Genomic DNA, 19,543 nt, shown 5'->3' on the forward strand with positions numbered 1-19,543 from the left:
CAGGACAGAAGGTCTGGAACCACCGGGAGACTGATCGACTGATTCTGCAGACTCAGGAGGGAGTGAAACCAGGGTTGCCTCGGCCAAAACGGAGCCACCAGGATGACTGTCGCCCTGTCCCTTTGGACCTTGCTGAGGACCCTGGCCAGAAGCGGGAATGGGGGAAAGGCATAACACAGGGGACCCGACCAACCTAGTTGAAATGCGTCCCCACGTGATCCTAGGCCTACGCCTCCTCTGGAGCAAAAATCTGGGGCCTTGCGATTCTCCACTGTCGCAAACAGATCCAGATCCGGAGTCCCCCACCTGGAAAAAATCGGAGCAAGGTACTTGTCCTGAAGGGACCACTCGTGGTTGTCCCCTTGGATCCTGCTCAAGCGATCCGCCATAGAGTTCTCTACCCCTGGGATGTGAACAGCATGTAACCATACAGCGTGGTCTATAGCCCACTGCCAAAGCCTCATCGCTTCGGTGCATAGTGCCACAGACGCCGTGCCCCCTTGCTTGTTGACATAGAACATCGCCGTCGTGTTGTCTGTCAGGACCTGGACGGACTTGTTCTGGACCGCACCTGAAAAGGAGATCAGAGCATAAAAAATTGCCCTCAATTCAAGAACATTAATGTGCTCCACACGTTCTGATTCAGACCATAACCCATGAGCATAAGCTCCCTCACAGTGAGCTCCCCAACCAAATAAAGAGGCATCTGTCATGACAGATAAATGGGTTTGGCGATGCCCGAACTCCACTCCTTCAAACAGGTTAGAATCCTCCAACCACCAGTCCAAAGAAGACACCACCCGCCTAGGGACTGATAATCTTCTATTCTGGGAATCATTGCCCGGGGAAAAAACTGAATTGAACCATAGTTGGAGAGGTCGCATAAACAGTCTGGCTAAAGGGACCACTGCAGTCGTAGAAGCCATGCAACCTAATAGAGTCTGAATAAACTTAGCAGACTGAAAACGACACCTCTTAAGGGTAGACACGAGCCTCTTAATCTTCGAGGCGCGCTCTGCAGGCAAGAAACCTGCATTACGCACGCCATCCAAAATCACCCCTATGAACTGAATGGAGCGCACAGGATTCAGTTTAGACTTTTTTTGATTAACAAAAAGACCCAAACGGAGACATAAGTCCAGAGTGAGAGACACCTGATTGGATACATCAGCCTCCGACTGGCCCACTAGAAGCCAGTCATCCAGGTACGGAAAAATGCAACAGCCCAGAAGGCGCAGGTGGGCCACTTCCACTGCCATACATTTAGTGAATACTCTGGGGGCAGTGGCTAAACCAAAGGGCAAGACCCTGTATTGGAAAACACGATGGTCATAGGTAAAACGTAAAAATTTTCTATGGTCAGGGAAAATAGAAATATGAAAATAAGCGTCCTTTAAATCCAGGACTGCAAACCAAGAAAATGGGGGCAGCAAGGTCAAAACCATCTGCAATGTGACCATCTTAAATTTCCGGATTTGAATAAATTTGTTCAGTCCCCTAAGGTCCAGGATAGGCCTAAGCCCCCCGTCCTTCTTTTCTACCAGGAACAGGTTGGAGTAGAAGCCCAACCCAGCCGACTCAACAGGAAGCTCCTCTATCGCTCCTTTCTGTAAAAGAGCTGAGAGTTCTCCCAAGATTTCTGACCGCGGAACATCCGAAGAAAAAACAGGGAGACACAAGTAGGGTAAATCAACAAATTCAACTTTATAACCAAACTGAATTATGGAAAGAACCCAAACATCAGAACAAATCAAACTCCAGGAACTGCAGAAAGCGCTAAGCCTGTCCCCAAAAAAGGGATCAGGTCCCTGTGATTGTCAGAATTGTTTTTGCGATTGGCTCTGATCTTTAGCTTGATGTTGCTGAGAGCCAGGCTTAGGACGTTGGCCCTGCCTCCGTCTAGGAAAGGCAGACTGCGGGCTCTGGTAGGGTCGATGTGGTTGGTACGCATACCCCTGATAGGGTTGATAGCGATGTTGTCTGCCACGCTGGAAAGAACGATAATACGGACGAGAGGATTGCTGCGGAGCCTGATGTAACACACCATACGAACGAGCCGTCAGGCGGTCGGTTCTCTTCTTTGACAGATATTCATCAGTCTTTTCCAAAAACAGCGTGGTGCCTTCGAACGGCAAATCCTCCACCTTGTTCCTCGTCTCAGCAGGGAGGGCAGTTGTACGAAGCCAAGCATATCTGCGCAAGACCACAGACGAGAGAAGGGATCTGGCAGCCGTGTCCGCCATACTCCTGCCAGCATTGATCTGATGCCTGGACAGACGGACGGCCTCCTCTTGTATGACCCTAAGGAGAGTACGCTGCTCCTCAGGAATCTTAGGAAGGAAGGAAGCCACCTTCTTCCACAAAAACAATTGATAAGCCGCCATCATGGCTGCATAATTAGCAACCTTAATGCCAAACGTGGAAGAGGCATACAGCTTCCTACCCATGCTGTCAATCTTTCTGCTGTCCTTGTCAGCTGGAGCTGAAGAGGAACCCTGGCGAGAACGAGCCTGCATTTCCTCCGTTACAAGTGATGATGGTGGCGGATGCACTGCAAGGAAGGAATGCACATCATCCTTGGTTTTATAAAGGCTCTCCACTTTTCTGTTTGTAGCCGTAGCCGACGCCGGTTTCGACTGAAGTTTCTTCCATATGTCAGCAAACCCTTCAATAAGGGGAAAAGCAATTGAGGGAGTAGACCCCGAATAAATATGCTGTAGAATCTTGTCGGTAAATTTGGACTCAGTCGAAGTGACCTCCAAATCCAGAGCCTTGGCCATTCTCTGAAGAAGCTCATTGTAGGCCCGGAAATCATCAGTAGGGGAAGCCTCCTCCGAGGGCCCAATTTCTCTCTCAGGAGAGTCTGACAATGGAGATCCGCTGTACCGAGCTCGGCTCCGAGGAGACACCACCTCCGACGGACGGGGTGTTCGATCACGAACATCATAGGAACCAGCCCTGGGAGACGGTGACAGAGAGACCCCCCAATAACGTCGTTCCGAGAAGTATGAGCCTTTTCTACTATAGTAGCGGGTACCTGGGTCGTCCCGACCCTGACTACCTCTAGACCGGCTCCGATAAGAACAGTGGGAACTCCGGTCGTAGGAGCGGGGCTGTCGACTCCTCGTGGAACGAACCGAGCCCGACTCATATGACGCCGATCGAGGCCGACCTGATGGCGTAGGGGGCTTGTCGATCGGAACCACATCCACCTCTTGGATCGCCTCCGGCGGAGGAGTCTTGGATGGAGGGCGGCCAGTGGACTCGTCGCGGCCCTCCGACGGAGCTGGAGTAGGACCGGTCGGAACCGAGGGTGAAGAGGTAAGTAGGGTCTCCAACACTGCCTTATCATGTTTGCTGGAGTGTTTACGCTTCTTCTTTTTCTTTTCAGAATCGGTTCGAGCAGTTGACTTCGAAGTCGGATCCGAAGCCTTCGGATCCGATATCTCCCGGGGTGCCGGTGGGGTCGCCCTCGGACCCGAGAGAGTCCTGTCACCACGGACCTCACGGCTAGGTGGAGAACGGGCCGTCGACGAAGTTGAAGGAGGTCGACTCCGAACGGTTCTCGGAACCGAAGCTGTCGGATCCGACGAGCTCCGAACTGGGGCCGAACGACTCGGGGACGGATTGGAACGCGGCCTGGCACCCGAAGTCTCAGAAAGAGGACGGGAAGGTGCAGCTGGCGCAGAAGAGGACTTCGGTGGAGGGTCTTCTACCGACATTGCACGCTGCCAAAGGGAGGCATGCAAACGATCCGCCCGCTCGGCCCGAGCCTTGGAGGTAAATGCGCGGCAATGTTTACACGCCTGAACATTGTGCGTTTCTCCAAGGCAGTAGAGACAAATAGAATGGCCATCCGACCTTGTCATTTTGCGGTTACAGGTCTCACAACGCTTGAACAAGGCCGTCTCAGCCATCGCGACGAAGGAAGAGCAAGAACCTCAACGATCGGCGGCGAAAGAGAAACTGAGGGTATGTGAGGGGCGCTCCGCCTCCTAGGAGCCGTTTCGGCGGGAAAGCGGCCGCGCTTGCGCGCTTGGAGGCTGGAGCGCCCCCTAGTGGTTTAGAGCTATAGAAATCTCCGGTATCGGCAGGCCTGCGCGTGCGCAGTCCCATGTGGGACTGCACAGGAAGACCGTAGATGAACATATTTATTATGGCTAATTTATTACAGCAATTATGGAACGATGAGCCTTTGAAAAAGTTATAAACACGAAACGGGAAAGTTGATATGCGAGCAAGCCCTGCCAGGCTCTGCCCTGCAACAGGATTTTTACATTCTGGAGTAGGAATATCATTCCAGTGGGAAAATCTGGTTGACAAATGGTGATTGTACCGGTAAAGAGAAGGAATATATATTACTAATAAGAAGACACTGAAGAATTCTTAGGTGCAAGATTAACTTTGAGGACACCTTTTTCACCAATTGGACTTGTGGACTACATATTTTATTGTAATATTGCAACACTGATTGTATGTGATGACAGGAAGAATTGTTACATAGTCTTCTCATATGAGGTTACATTATTGTATTTATAGGTATTCCTGTTCACTGATTATTACATTGCACATTTCAGCACTTTGCACTTTACATAACAAGACATTTTAAAAATATACAAAAATATGTATTAATGTACTATTGAAATTCTCAATAATTTTTTTCCATTTGGAGGATGGTCTTTTCCCTTGTTACTGGTTTTGCACCAAAGGAGCCCTCACATTGTTAGTTTAACAAGTACACCTTGACAACGATTCTAATTTCACTGCGAGTATATTACAGAAAAACATACTATCAAAGTATCTTTATCTATTTTCTTTCTATTCACATCTATATACACAATGCCTACAATTTTGACTAACTTAAAAGAATGTAAGAGTACCAAACTTATTTCAAGGACAGCACTGCTAAGCTTAGTCCAATGACTTACCTGCAAAGAGCTGCCTTGATCCAAAGTTATCATCATATATCTAATTCTGAATCACACTATAGAGTATATGGTTAATAACTGGCAAAATGGAGCTAGGAACAGATAGGGGAGATTTCTCTGCAAACCCAAAGAAAGTCCCAGGTTTGTAGAAAAACCTGAAATCTTAAAAAAGAAATACAATAGGGGTTTAAAGCCCCCCAAAATAATAGGAACAATGCTGTAGCTTTAATAAAAGAATGCCCACTGAGCTGTCAGGGGCCATTTTGGAGGTTACTAAGGAATCACAGCAATATTGCTGAGCCTTCCAAGCTTTTGTTTCTGTAACTTGGGAGGCCAAAACAGTCCTTTAAAAGGTCCAGGCTCAACAGTGACCACGTAACTGGGCCCAGCCTAGCAGCTATGCAACTGGACTTGGCCTGGTGGCAGCTACTGCCATACAACTGGACCTGGCAGTGTGGCCACTGCACAACTAGGCCAGACTCCTCCTGGGAAATGACAGCCATGGGGAAGGGAAGGAGGGAAAGATGAAGACAGGAGCGGACAAAGGATAAGTTGGCTGGTGGGTGGGAAGGAGAGAAGGAAGCAGGAAGAGGACAGGCTATGGGGGCTGCCAGAGAAGGGAAAGATGAAATAGAGTGGGAGGTGATATAGAGGAAAATGAGATTCCACCCACAAGTGCTTGTGAGTCCCCCACTTGTATTTATATTATTTTCAAAAACTGACCTCATATTTAAATCACCTCTGATATAACCAGACTGTTGCACTAACTGGGTTCACAATTTTGGTTATTTTTAACATTCTGAAAATATGTATATAAATAATAGTAATCTTGCAAGATGTTTTAATTCTATTATTCATATTTTTTTAGATAGTGTGAACTATTTATTTATTTTTACTTCATCTATATCCCCCTCTCCACTGGGGACCCCAGGTGGTTTACATAATTCCTTTCTCATCCATTTTATCCTCACAATAACCTACGAGGTAGGTTAGGCTGAGAGAGAACGCGCGACTGGCCCATGGTCACCCAGCAAGCTTCCATGGCAGAGTGGGGATTTGAACCTGGTGTTCTCAGATCCTGAGGAGCTGCTGCTTCCTGACTTCACTTCAGAAGTGATAGGATCACAGATCAGTTATGCTTGGTCCAGTCATGGCTCTCCCTCCTCTTGGTTCAGATGCTTCCAGAGTTTGGAGTGAGTAGGTAGAGGAGCAAGGAGGAAACACGGCTGACTGATTGCTTCTAAAGTACAACCAATTTCAACTATTGGTAAGACCCAAGTGGACCCTCAGAAGCAACTGGAGGTAAGAAGTTCCTCTGCCTACTCAACAAAACAATCCTCTCCCAAAGTCCAAGGAGGGCTAGAAAGACAGCCTTTGTATTTAATGCTAACCAACCCAAGCAAACTGAGATATTCAATTGGTTTCCCAATTCTTGGATGTTTTCACTTCACTGAGGATTCAGGAAGAAAATAATATTTATATGCATGCGTGGGATGTCCCCTTGGTATACAAAAATCCTCCTCTTTAATGCACCTTGTACTGCTATCCTTTCAGTATTTGCATGGGGAGGCAGATAAAAAGCATATAAGAGAAAAGATTTCCTTATAGTTTAGGGCTCACGCTGCAACAAACAACATAATTCTGTTTGCGTAGGATTAAATATACTTCAAAAAAAACCCCATTCAAAATATAAGGGATATTGGTAAGATAGCATGGTAACATGAATTATGCTGCAAGTAAAGCTGAACTGTGCAACATACATAAATTATGCAAAACAGCAATATAATTATTACAATGATCAGCAAAGTAAATACGGCATGAGGGAATACATTCCTGAAAGGTCAAATGTCCTCAGGGCTAGCAGGAAACCCTATAAAGATATGTCAGAATATAAACACAGACACATTCAACGTTATTTCTTAACTGCAAGTGGCTACACTCATGTTAAAGTTTTCCTACCTATTTTCTGTAGTGTGAAGATCATCTGTGGCATACACAGATGACAGCATCGTATTCTCTAGCAGTCAGAATGAAGCAATACTTATGCACAGTTCCACCCTATTTCCATATGGTGAATATTCAGTCTGATGACTTCCAGAGATGTGAATAAATTTAGATTAGTAAGACACTATTAGAAGAGATCTCAGTTTAGTCCTGAAGATTTGCCTCCTGATATTCTGAATTCCTCCTTAGGATATTTCAAAAATGTTACTTGAATTTGGTTGTAAGCCATTTAAACCTTTGATTATTTCTATAAGTAATTAAAAGTGAAGTCAGTTTTTACTCCGATATTAAACAAACACAGGGATGCAGTGGTTGTCAAACCTACTGTTATTGAAATAAAAAATGAAACAAAAAACAGCCTACCATTAAATGAACTGCAACTGATCTGAAGTTACTACTGACCTTACAAGACAAGCATTAATAAAATGACTTCTGACTATGCACCACTGCTGTAATTGGAACATCCAATCCTAAGCACTGCTCTTCTCACAAAGCAATTGGTCATGGGAAACTAAATGTTCATCAGAAAATCATGATGCCATGCAAGAGCTCTACAAAGTCTCACTTTATGCAATTATTAGGAGGTGAGCCTAGATTCAGTAAAGGGCTTCTTGGAAAGGGTCCTTTTATTTCCTGACATACTAATCAAAGGGGCTTTTCTGCACAGGGTTTTTTAGTTGGTTCTGGCCTCGTACTGCTTCAGTGCTGCCCCTGATTTCTACATGCATTTTTGTGACTTCAGTTTTCACAGCCCGCATGGGGGGGGGGGGCATTTTTTTCCGCTTCTTTTGAGACCACTTTTACTCCAACCTTTTTTAGGAAGCCAAATTTGAGTAACCTTTTTAGTTGTGCATGTTTATTTCAGTTTTGTCTCATTCACTCGCACCCACCTCCAACCCACTTTCTGATGATTGGTCTTTCCTTATCATCATCATCCATGCCCTCTTATCTTCCCCCTCCCTTCTCGCATTCTGCAGCTTTCTATCACTTACCATTTTGCGTGGGGAGTAAATGGCAATTATAACTACCAATCAGAAAATACCCATTGTGGCTACTGTCATACATGAGAGTTTATCTACTACTTATTAGACAGTTGTCATTGTGTGCATGCTTATAGCAATATAAGGGCTTAATTAATCCCATACATTGCTATAAGCACAAACACAAAAAGTGGTGTGTGTGTGTGTGTGTGTGTGTGTGTGTGTGCTGTGACGCCAATGGTGATGCCACTGATGATAAAAGCAGCTTTGCTTCAAAAGCCTGATTATTCTGTTTGCATGAGCAGAAGAAAATAAACTAACTTCACAACTGTAAATATGCAGAGGGAGGAGAGACATGCAGAAGAACCATACCAACCCCAATGTTCTTGTGAAGATTCTTTTCAGTACTGTGACACCAAACAGTAAAAACTCATGCAATGAAATAACAAAGATCTTAACTGCAGTCAAGATGGGAGCATATGATGCTTGAATTTGCACTTCTCTCTGTTGTGAACAAATATGGCATAGGCAACAGACCCAAAGCACCCATAAAACCTGAGATAAATTTCCTTTGCAACAAAACAAGAATGGAAAGCTTTCATACCAAGCAAGAAAAGAGTGAAAATAAACACCCTGACTTAACTTTTACTGACTTGCCTGGCATTAACATGTCAAAAATGGCAGTAAGTTATAATATCTGAAGCAAGTATTATTTTCAATGAAATAAATGCATTAAATGACTAAAGTACAATACAATTCCAATGCGAAAGCATGCTTCTTTTATGAAAGGATGGAAGTTGTGGTCTAAGCAAGACTAAGCATGAAGACTAATTGAAGAGCTGTGAGTATGCAAGAAATTAGATCCATCTTAAAAACTGTACCTGAAGAAATGAAGAATCATAATCTCTGTAGAAACCAGCTCCTTTTTTATGGGGTCTTTCTGAACGTTCAGAATCAGACTCGATGCTATAATCAGAGCTATCATCACTAGATGGCGAATTATGCTGAAAAACAAAACCCATTTCACCTGTATAAACATATGCACACAAGGAACTGTATGTATTTTTAAAATACCACATTTGGGTTAGAAGGAAAGTAAGGGTTTCAACCACAGGTTCATTGTCCAATCTACCACAATATTAACCAATAATAAAGGCATAGTGTACCTTAATTATACTGTATATATGCCATTGCTCCTATTTATCTGTCACATTTTAGCCTGTGTTCTTCCTCAGGGCAGACCACATGGTTTGCCTCCATTTTATCCACAAAACAATCCTGTGAGATACAGTAGGATGAGAGTGACTGATCCAGACAGGTCTCCCAAATCCTAATTCAATATTCTAGTCACCAAACCACATTGGCTCTCACACTCCTAAGTATTTGAATAACTGATGCAGCTCAAGTGGAGCTGAAGGTGATGGCTAGAATACAAGTGAAAAGTCACCCAAAATAAAGGGGGGGGCTGCTGCCTGGCACTTTGGATTCTGGGGTCCTGCAAAGTTCCATCTTGTCCTCTATGCTTTTTAACATCTACATGAAATTGCCGGTAAGGTCATATGGAGATTTATGCTGGGCTGTCACCAATATGACCATAATACTCAGCTTTAGGGGTGTGCATAAAAGGAAAATCAGTAAATCCATTTTTTTTTTACTGAATCTGAGAAAAAAATCTAAATCCCCCAAATTCTGAATTGATTCTGTAATTCAGTTCGGGTATTTCTAAAACATTCGGACATTGTTTTCTACAGTACAATCACTCTGAGAGATATCCAAGGTCCTTATTCAACTAAACTTCACCAAATTTGGAGGGTGCCTACTCCTTGCTGTCCTTTAAAGATCCCCTAAGTTTCATGATTGGCCCCCAATAAGGTGCCCCCACCCACTCTCCATTATTCCCTATGGGGAAAATATCTGGGAGCTAGCCGAGGGGCTGGGGGGGTGGCATTTTTCCTGCAAATTCTACCAAATGTTCAGGGGACTTACTCCTGACTGTCCTCTAATGTCCCCCCAAGTTTCAGAAAGATTGGATCTCAGGGACCAATTTTATGAGCCCCTGAACAAGGTGCCCCCAGCCACTCCATTGTTTCCTATGGGGAAAGTCAAAGCTGACTTCCATCGCAGAAACACACTGGGGAAAGGATGTCATGGCCAAGGCACACTCCCAAATGCAAGCTGAGCTCATCTCAGAGAAATCCCAATAGAACCAAACTGAAGCACAGGAATGGAATCCCCTCAGAATCAAGTAAACGAAGGGGACCAACATCACATCAGAGAATCACATCTATTCCACCCAAACCAAACTGAAGCAAGGGACACTGTTGCAACTTAGCCCAACAGAAGCAAACTGAAGCACAGGAATACCACCACCACCACCACCACCCCCCCCCGAACTAAAATGAAGCAAGGTAACCAGGGGTAATTTCCTAGAAAAAGAATGGCAGGAACTCATTAGCATAACTCATTAGCATATGCCACACCCCCTGACATCATCGGAATTGTGCAAGAAGGCAACATCCACCCCTCAGGCCCCTTTCCGCAAAAATCTCCAGGTATTTCCTTAAAGCAGAATGAACTCAAAGCAGCTTACCCTCCTCTGGACAGCCAGCCCTGCTTGCACCCATACACTTACTCTCTCTCACAAGTCACAAATGAAAATAAAGCAGCATGAATTCCAAGCAGCTTGCGTTCCTTTGGAGCTCAGCACCACTCGGCTTGCACTCATTCACTCATTTTCTCTCTGCCTCCCCGCCCCCATCACAAATGAAAGTAAAGGAGTAGAGCAGAATGAATCCAAGCAGCTTGCGTTCCTTTGGAGCCCAGACCCACTCAGCTTGCACTCAGAGGAAAAGGAATCACGTGGGCAGGGCCAAAACCCACGTGACCTCTTTTCAGATCTACCGGAAAGCCGTTCCTGTGCGTTCCGGCTCCAAATGAGCCCTGAAGGTAACCAACATCACATTAGAGAATCACATCCAATCCACCCAAACCAAACTGAAGCACAGGACACTCTTGCAACTTAGCCCAACAGAAGCAAACTGAAGCAAGGGAATGTCTTGTGCTTGTGGCAGGCAGGGTATTGCTTGGTTCTGTTCTGTGGTATTTCCCAACTGCTGAACTCAGTGTCTGGCTTTTGTGAATGACACTGGGTCTGTTGGGCTAAGTTGCAATGGGAGTCACCTTTGACTTTCCCCTCATAAAAAACAATGTTCAACATGATCAAGTTGAGGTATGAGGTGCCAGTACTCATATATAAGGTTGCATCAATTTCTACCAATCCCACCACCTGAAGATCCCCACTATGTTGTTCTTGAGATTTGAGGATCAGGACTTCAGCAAGACATCACACACAACTCCCCCATCCCACCCACAGTTATCTACACCCTTGTTAAAGTCATATTACTGAAATCCTCTCCATGTGATATTGTCAAAAAAGGTTTAGAAACTTTGATTCATCTAGAAGGCGTAATCAAGACTACTAACTAGGATGGACTTCAGACAGCATATAACATTAGTGCTTGAAGTTCTCCACTGATCGTCATTCCAAGTACCAATTCAAGGTGCTGGTTTTAACAGAGACAGCTTTAATTGGCTTGGGACCAGGGTGACGGAAAGATCACTTGCTACTATATACTTTTGCATCTTTAGCCCTTCCTTGGTTCCTCCACCCTCAGATGTACAGCAGGCAGAAGAAGAACACAGCCTTGTTGCTAGCTGCCTCTACCTCCACCCCAGCACTCAAATGCTCTTCTCATCTCCTTGCACCTGGTGATGCTGATATATCCTGGTACCTGGCTAAACCTCTTGTTGTTTCAGGTTGTTTTTCATTAATGTGGTTGATTTTCCCCACCACAGCTCATTATAATTATTATTTCTTATTTCATTTCTTTGCCCTTTGCTTTAAGCTGCTGCTGTTTGTTTTGCTGTTTTAGGTTGAGACTATATCATTATTGGTTGTTGCTGTTTTTCACTTTATTTTATTTTGTTGCAGATAGTTTATAGGACTATCACTGCTCTATTTTTAATAATGTACAACATCTTATTCACAAATATGTTAAGCTGTAACACTGCATGTGCCCAGCAGCAAACTACAGCATCTCACGAGACATCACAATGCATTTTGAGTACACGTCTCAGCTCACACGCAGGGTCAACAATGCTGAAAGCAGCCTGTGATTACTGTGCAGGCTGATCCTTTTAGCCACTTTGCAGCCTTTGGCAAATTCTACCCCAGAAAGATCATATTAAGTGAAGTCATACACAAGTATCCCAGAGTTCTTCCTGGCTTTACTTCTATACTGAAAGTAGCTATTCTGTTCTGTTAAACGGAGAAAACCCAGGGAAGAGAAGAGTGAGCCCTAACTCTGAACTGCCCATACTGAAAGTTAAAAAACTGAAGTATTACTTGTCTTTAAGAAGGAGTCTGACCTTCTGTTTTTGTCTCAATGTGAACTGTATGGAAGTTAAGGTCATTAAGAACATAGGTGGAAGTAAATTTGCGTGATCATTGCCAAAAAGCAGTTCTTCAGCAAAACAAAACTCATCTATATTCATATAGTCAAGAGTTTAAATGTTAAACTTAAGAAAAAGAATCTATCTGCCATGTTCACATTGCTCAGACTAAGACCATTTGAAACAATTCAAAGCATTAGAGTTAAGGCAAACTAAAGTGATTTGAATAACAACTAACCACAGCACTTAGATTTTACAAGTTTTACATTATTGTAACTGTATTGATGTATCCCTAACAATACAAAGCCATGTCATCTGAGATAGTCTAATTTTTCTCCTCTGTATCAGTATTGCCGAAATTTTCCAGAGTTAGGGGGAAAGTAATTAGTGCCATTCTTTACATAAGTTTCAAAGAACTTTGACTAAAAATTCAAACCTTGTGTTTATCTCGTCTTCTTCTTTTTGATTTTTTCTTTTCTTTTTCTTTTTTGCGTTTCTTTCGAGATTTTCTGTGTGTTTTTTCATTTTTCTGTTTATCTTCAACTTTTGCATCTTGTTCTTCCTTATCTTCTTCAAAACCAGCATCGTCTATTTCACCATCCTCAAGTTCACCATCTTCTCTGTTTTAAAAACATAAATTCTAGATTTAATATGATTTTTTGAAAGGGCAATACAATGCTTTCTTATAGTAATACAGGAAATGGAACAGAAAATCTTGTTTCACATTTGTGTATTTCTCAGTCAAAATTATATACATTTATACAGTAACATAATATAGTATCTAGTTTTTATTTGCATTTCAATGGAGTGGTATGGTATGCAACATACTTTCTCAAATTTGCAGGTAGTTTTAATAAATTTTATTCACTGATAATATCAGAACAACAAACAAATACCACAATTTCATAGGCAAAGACTTACAGAAGTATGTACGATATGAAAAATACATGAATTATACTACTAATCATATAAAGAGACAACAATGTTCTTTGGTAGTGAAAAAAGTACAACTGATAGGGAAGCGTATGTCTAAACTGTGTTGAATACAAGCTAGCCTGGTACAGGTATGCATATCTTTATCATCCTGTTTGATAGTCTGGTACAGGTATTCATCTCTGAACTTGTGGCATTGCTGAAATAATTATTTATCTGGTTTTGACAGGATAAATGATATTAAAAAGCACTCAGTATACTACATAATAGAAATTCTAACAACCATACAAAAAGATTGATCTTTTGAATGTGGTATACAGCATCAGTTAAAGAGAAGTGTTTTCTCAAGAATGCCTCAACTAGCAACATTTTAGAATGACTAAAAACATTAGTAATTAAGAGGAAATGTACCATGTGACAATTGTATCACAGAACCTACATGTCTAAAAATGGCACAAACATGCATATTTAAAGAAACTTTCATTAACATTTGGTTAAAGGCTACTTTTAATACAGTGCAATCCTAAACAGAATTACTCCAGATTTCGCCCACTGACTTCAATTAGTTTAGATTGGAGTAATTCTGCTTAGGAGCTCACTGTTATTTTTGGAACTAAAAAACAAAACTAATTTCACCAATTGTATATTCCACTGAAGTTAAAGAGTACTGCGTTAAACATAATGGCTGCTGTATAAACAATTATCTCAGCTGATGACAACTTAAAGGGGGAGGCTACTTGTTCCAACTGTCGGCTGAGGCTGAGCCTGCTTGCGGGGAGAGCGGATTATAAATTTAATCATAAAAATAAATTTATGAATCCTCAAGATATCAATCAAGATCTTAGGCCTGGCTTGCAGCAGATGTGCTACTGATCATGGTGGAATTCCTTCTAAAGAAATTCTATGCATGTAGATAACAGATGCGTCAGGTAGAAGGGCTCTAGCTTAGCCTTCTCTCCCTGATATTGCCTGTGTGCAGGAATTTTTTATTTCCATGTTGACGCATTTAATCAAATAATCTTGCACCTGCAATCTGAAACAGTACAGTCCACAAACAGGTTCCTCATTTACTGCTCCCACAAACCATGCCTCTGTCTCAATAGCAAATGCTGGCTAGTTAGTGTTCCGTAAAAGCCAAGAAGGTGCTCAGTATAGATTTGAGATGCAATATGGTCCTTCTACAGTTCCCCAAGGAATAATGCACTGTCCCAACTGGCCATGATGCACATTTAAGGCTAATGTGCTGGTCTTTCAGAGCTGGCATTGTTCAATTATGCATGTCATAACATCGTGTTCAATTTTTCTTTTTTTAAATTAAGCATTTATCTAAAGCGAACCTAGACAAAAAAGAGGAGCTGAAAATATTTTCAAAGGAGAAAAGAAATTTATAAAGAGAAAAAGGTTGACAAATTATATATAGACAAGGAGAAGTAATTCTTCAGGTATAAATGGGGAACAAATGGTTAGAAAAGTTAGGAATGCCTATAACTATGAAATGGAAAAGTGAATGTTTAATAATTTAATGGGCCCAAGCAGATATGTTCAAGTCATTTCTAAAAGAAGACAGTGAGGATTATATAGAAATTATGTCTCACAGGTCAAATGATTTCTGGCTGCAAGGCCCCATTAACTTTTGGAGCATCCCACCTTTACCTCAATAGGTATTTCATGGTACATGGTCTGATGCCTACACGTTAGCACCTGCCATTCACATGCACACACACACATATATACCCAAGACTATAAATATATCTGTAATTTAATAGTCAAATGTTTATCAGAGGACTCGGTTCTGGAATTTGGATGGAGTAATTTTGGTACTGTAACTATAACATTCAGCTATTTGAGGAATGAAGAAGCACATATATTTAAACTACAAGAGCATTTTTTTTTTTGCAATACCCCTGCTTCTGAAAAGTTTGAATTGAAGTTTGAAGGCTCTGTTCTTGTAATTGGGAAAGCACAGGCAGCATAATGTCTGTTCCCCAAGCAGCATTAATGACTTAATGAACAGTGGAAAAGTGCCTTACTCTCTCTCTTTGAAGACTGGGATTCAATTTTTGAAAATAAGCCTCAATTTTCTTCAATGTTCTTTTTCATCACTGTAATTAATAAATGAAAACTCTTCTTTATTATTAACAATAATAGTCTTCTATGTTTTGTGAAGATACTTAGTTCTACCAACTGCAGGAATTAGGACAGAATGGACAGTTCTAGAAAATAAGTTCAAGTAAGTTCTAGGAAGAAACATCTGCATAAAACTTGCAGATCACAACAAAACAGGAGAACTCTCCAAGTCAAAAATGGTAGCCCATTTGTATTCCTTCCCAAATATTACCCTGGGGGAGCTAAGGAAAACTATGCTCATGTTGCACTAGAAAGGGCTCATTATGGACCTTTTTGTTTTTGTTACTGGGACTTTCAGTCATTTGGCAGGGAACAAACAAACCCCTCTGCTAGCTACTGTAACAGAAGGATGCATATCTCAGGTCTTGCTTTTTATTATAGTTAGCACATGAAGAACACATCTTGCCAAATCCAATTAATTGGGTTTTTTTTCAATTTTAAAATAATTTTTCTATAAAAACATTCAATGACACTCCAGTTGGGACACTCCAGAGTAAAGGAACAGAGTAAGGAAATGTTCCAAGACTTAAGATACCAGTGGAATCTGTTCACTAAGGAGTTGCAAAGCAATAGAAATTTACAAGCTTTGCCTGTGCTTCTCCAGCTGTTCAGTTCAAGTTCAACACATTTCAACAGACCTTGCACTTTGAGTACCAGCTGACCAACATTAGTATTATAGTTAACTTTTTAAGCAGTTCTGTTTATACTACAGAAAACTGTTTTCTGCCAACTGTTTGGAAAGAAAAAATTTCTGCACTAGCATAGTAGTGGTATCTTGGACTAGTTCCTATTTTAGCAGAATATCTCCAGGGCTTCCAGATATGAAAGAATAAGAAACTATAGGTCTATTAACAATTTAGCAGGATGCAACTGAATTAAACAATTATTTCCCTTAAACAGTGTTTGCTGATCTATTAAACTTACATTTCATTATGGATTATGGTAAAAATAATAATTCTGCACTTAGTAACATGTTGAAGTTCACACTATATTAACATTTTGACATACTATAACTGCTTCACTGAAGGACAGCTAATATGTAGATCAGTTACAAGGCCCAGTTCTGATTCACTGTAACTCTAAGCAAATGATTTTAATGTGCCTCTACGTTCTTCTTTCTAAAGCAAGGAAACAAAGTATAACCTACAGTGTTGCTGCATAAATAGGGAGTATGTAATGTTTTGTACACTTTGATAAACAGTGTTGTACATGGTGATGGACGGCTGTGGGAAACATAGGCAGACTTATCTGTTATTGGGAACACCACTGTAACCCCTGACCTAAAGAGTAATATTTGCATACATGTTATTGAATGACAGGTTTTTAAAAAAACTTAAGAGAAATCTGAGTAAAAACAAGAATCTGCAGGAAAGCAAGGAAGACGTAGGACCTCAAACCAGAAAAAATGTCTCTGGTTTGACTCAATGGGATGGAAAAGTGGCAAAGATAACATCAGACAGAACTTCACCTGCACAAAAAAGAGCCAGTTAAATGTGAAAGGTGTAAAAATCACAAGTAGTTCCATGTATACAAGGGGAAAATACACTCTCTTTGATTTCAAATGGAAGTGAGGTCAGGGAGGATAAGAACAACGGTGATGTAACATAAGACACCAGAAAGAAAGTGCATTTTATGAAAAGATGGATTTTTAAAAAATGAGATGTAAAAATGCATGCAAAATGCGCCTCTTAAGAGATCACCCCACAACATAGCTAAAAAATGCTCTCCCACCAGCCTGAAGGTGACTTTACCCATACAATGCTACAGAAATATTTTCCCTTTTCTCTTTAAAAAACCCAACTAGGCACATTTTTAACATACATCATTATCACTACCATCATCATCCCACATTATACCGTCATTCTTACTTATTACTGTTAATTATCACCATTGAGAAGCGGAGAGAAACAAGAGAGAGAGATAGAGAAGAACGTTACTCGACCTTTCATCCCCTGCATGCTGCCTGTCAGAGTCGGGCATGTTTTGGTCAAGAACTGGGTTTGGGGGCTTGGAGAACAGGCTTTCAAAGGCCATTGTGCTGGTTCAGGCTGTGTGTGCAGGGAGGAGGAGGAGGAGGAAGGCAGAATACTGCTGCTGCTGCCCGTGATGGGGCGTTGGGAGAGGGGGGAGGAGGAGCGCGCGCGCGCACACACCATACACTCAAAACACGCACAGCGACGACGCTGTTTCTGCTGAGGGAAGAAGGCGGTAGGATCCCCTTGAGGCGACGAACGACGGTTTCACTCACGGTTTACTGAGTGGGGAACACAGAGGGACACTTTAACGGCCGCCCTAGGCAAGAGGCTGCCCCAGCGCCTCAGCAAAATGAGTGAGAGATGAAGGCGACTTCGGAGGAAAAATCCTGGCCCAGGGAGTGACAACATCCACTGCACACGCACAATGAAAAATGAGGGGGAAACACACGCGGGGCTGGGGAAACGGGAGCTGGTGGTGGCCGGAGAGGAGAAGCTGCTCGGGTTATTTCTTCCTTACAAACATGGCGCCCGTCGCTACAGAGAGAGGGAGAAATGGCGCGCGGGTTGGGGGAGGAGGGGCTGGACACGCTCACAAAATGGCGGCGGCCTGGCGTTGCTCACAGGCGCAGAAAAAGGAGGAACGCAACTTCTCTATGGCGCCTCCTGGGTCACCGTGACCGAGATGGCGTTCGTAGCCTCCTCTTCTTGCCTAGTTGTTCCTAGCCCGCTACCTTAAACTGTCTCTCATTGGTCCGTATCGCTAGAACGTAGGGTGAGGAGAGGGCGTCTATTGGACGCACCTCTTGCCAATCTGAAGTTTCTAACAGAAGAACGTGCCCTTCCTTGGTTTTTTTTTCTCGTTAGGGTAAAAATAAATACTAATAACGTGGGAAGGCGGTGTCTCTTTCTCCCTCAGTGAAATTGAAGGGGTGGGACAGCTGCTGGTGGTTCTTGTCTTGTAAAGACGGGAAGACAAGAAGTTAATTTGTTTTAGTATAGTCTCCGTTTGCTTTAATTCGTGACAGCTTCAAACGAAGCTGTCCAGTCAACCTACTGAAAAGGGGGCGCTGGCATCAAACTTAACGGCACCCCGTCTCTGGCCAAACCACACTTTAAACATTTCTGTACAAACTGTGTGCATATAAACAAATATAGTTAGAGAAATATTTCCACAATTTTTTTTAACGAAACGCAGAATCGAACTTTGGCAAATACTGCATGGAACTTGTGTGCATCTGTTACTTTTCACTTTCAACGATTATATAAATAATCTTGTGACCATGCCCCCCATATTCCTGAAGGGCAAGTTCACACAGAGACTCTGCAGTTATCTAAGAAAAAAACATGAAAACCAGCAGCAGTCTTAACTATACGGTCATTATTTTTACACCATGGTTCTATTCTTTTTTGGTTAAATAAATCCTATTGTTAGAGTAATCAATATGAAAGAGGCAAAACTAGATTGGAGAATCTCCTGCAATTTCCATTCCACTGTGAGAAATTGAATATATTTAATTTGCATTTGAATATATTTATTTAAATTAATGCATTTGAATACATTTATTGTATCTAATCTATGTTGTATATAACTATTATATGTATTGCTGTATTTATTGCTGTATTTATAGCTAAATAGTGAGTACTTTATTCTTGGACTATAGGATTGGGTATTCATTTGCACTTGACACTTAACTCCACTTTGGATAGGAAGGAGTAGAAACAGCATTCTAAACTAAATGTCTAGACTAGGATGCCAAGAGATCCAGGAGGCATATCCTGATACCTGATACTAAGAAGAATGGTGAAGTGCCTCACTTCCAGCAAATCTTTCCATTGCTGCTGAACTACATTAATAACGAATTAACAAAAATTATTACACCTATGTCTTTCTGGTTTGAATGCAAAGTTTTAACAAAAGTTTTAAAACTCTACTTGGATGTTCAATGTCTCATAAGTCTAAGCTCTTTTTCTCTGAGCTCCACACCCGTTCGGTACTACCAAGTGCACCAGACTTTAAATCTGGAAACCTGAGCCTTACATTCAGCGGAATTTTCCACCAAATTTATAGCATCTGTGCCAGTGGTGTAGCGGTATCATACAAGATTCCCTTTCTTGTGAGCCAGGTTTGAGTCCCGGCTGGCAC

General features: G+C 42.2%; 1 protein-coding gene across 1 annotated transcript in view; it reads right to left on the reverse strand.

Annotated features, from left to right (window-relative positions):
* ZC3H6 (zinc finger CCCH-type containing 6) overlaps window positions 1-17,928 on the reverse strand; it is a 41,368-nt gene extending 23,440 nt beyond the window's left edge. Inside the window, exons 1-3 of the mRNA XM_054986177.1 lie at window positions 17,367-17,928; window positions 12,801-12,984; window positions 8,794-8,916 (exon numbers count right to left, since the gene is read on the reverse strand). Of these exons, the coding sequence (XP_054842152.1) occupies window positions 8,794-8,916; window positions 12,801-12,984; window positions 17,367-17,458 (399 nt within the window). The 5' untranslated portion in view covers window positions 17,459-17,928. The remainder of the gene's footprint in view (window positions 1-8,793; window positions 8,917-12,800; window positions 12,985-17,366) is intronic.
* Window positions 17,929-19,543: the final 1,615 nt, after the last annotated feature.

This window comes from Eublepharis macularius, chromosome 1 (genome assembly GCF_028583425.1).
Source record: "Eublepharis macularius isolate TG4126 chromosome 1, MPM_Emac_v1.0, whole genome shotgun sequence".
Classification (NCBI taxonomy): Eukaryota; Metazoa; Chordata; class Lepidosauria; order Squamata; family Eublepharidae; genus Eublepharis; species Eublepharis macularius.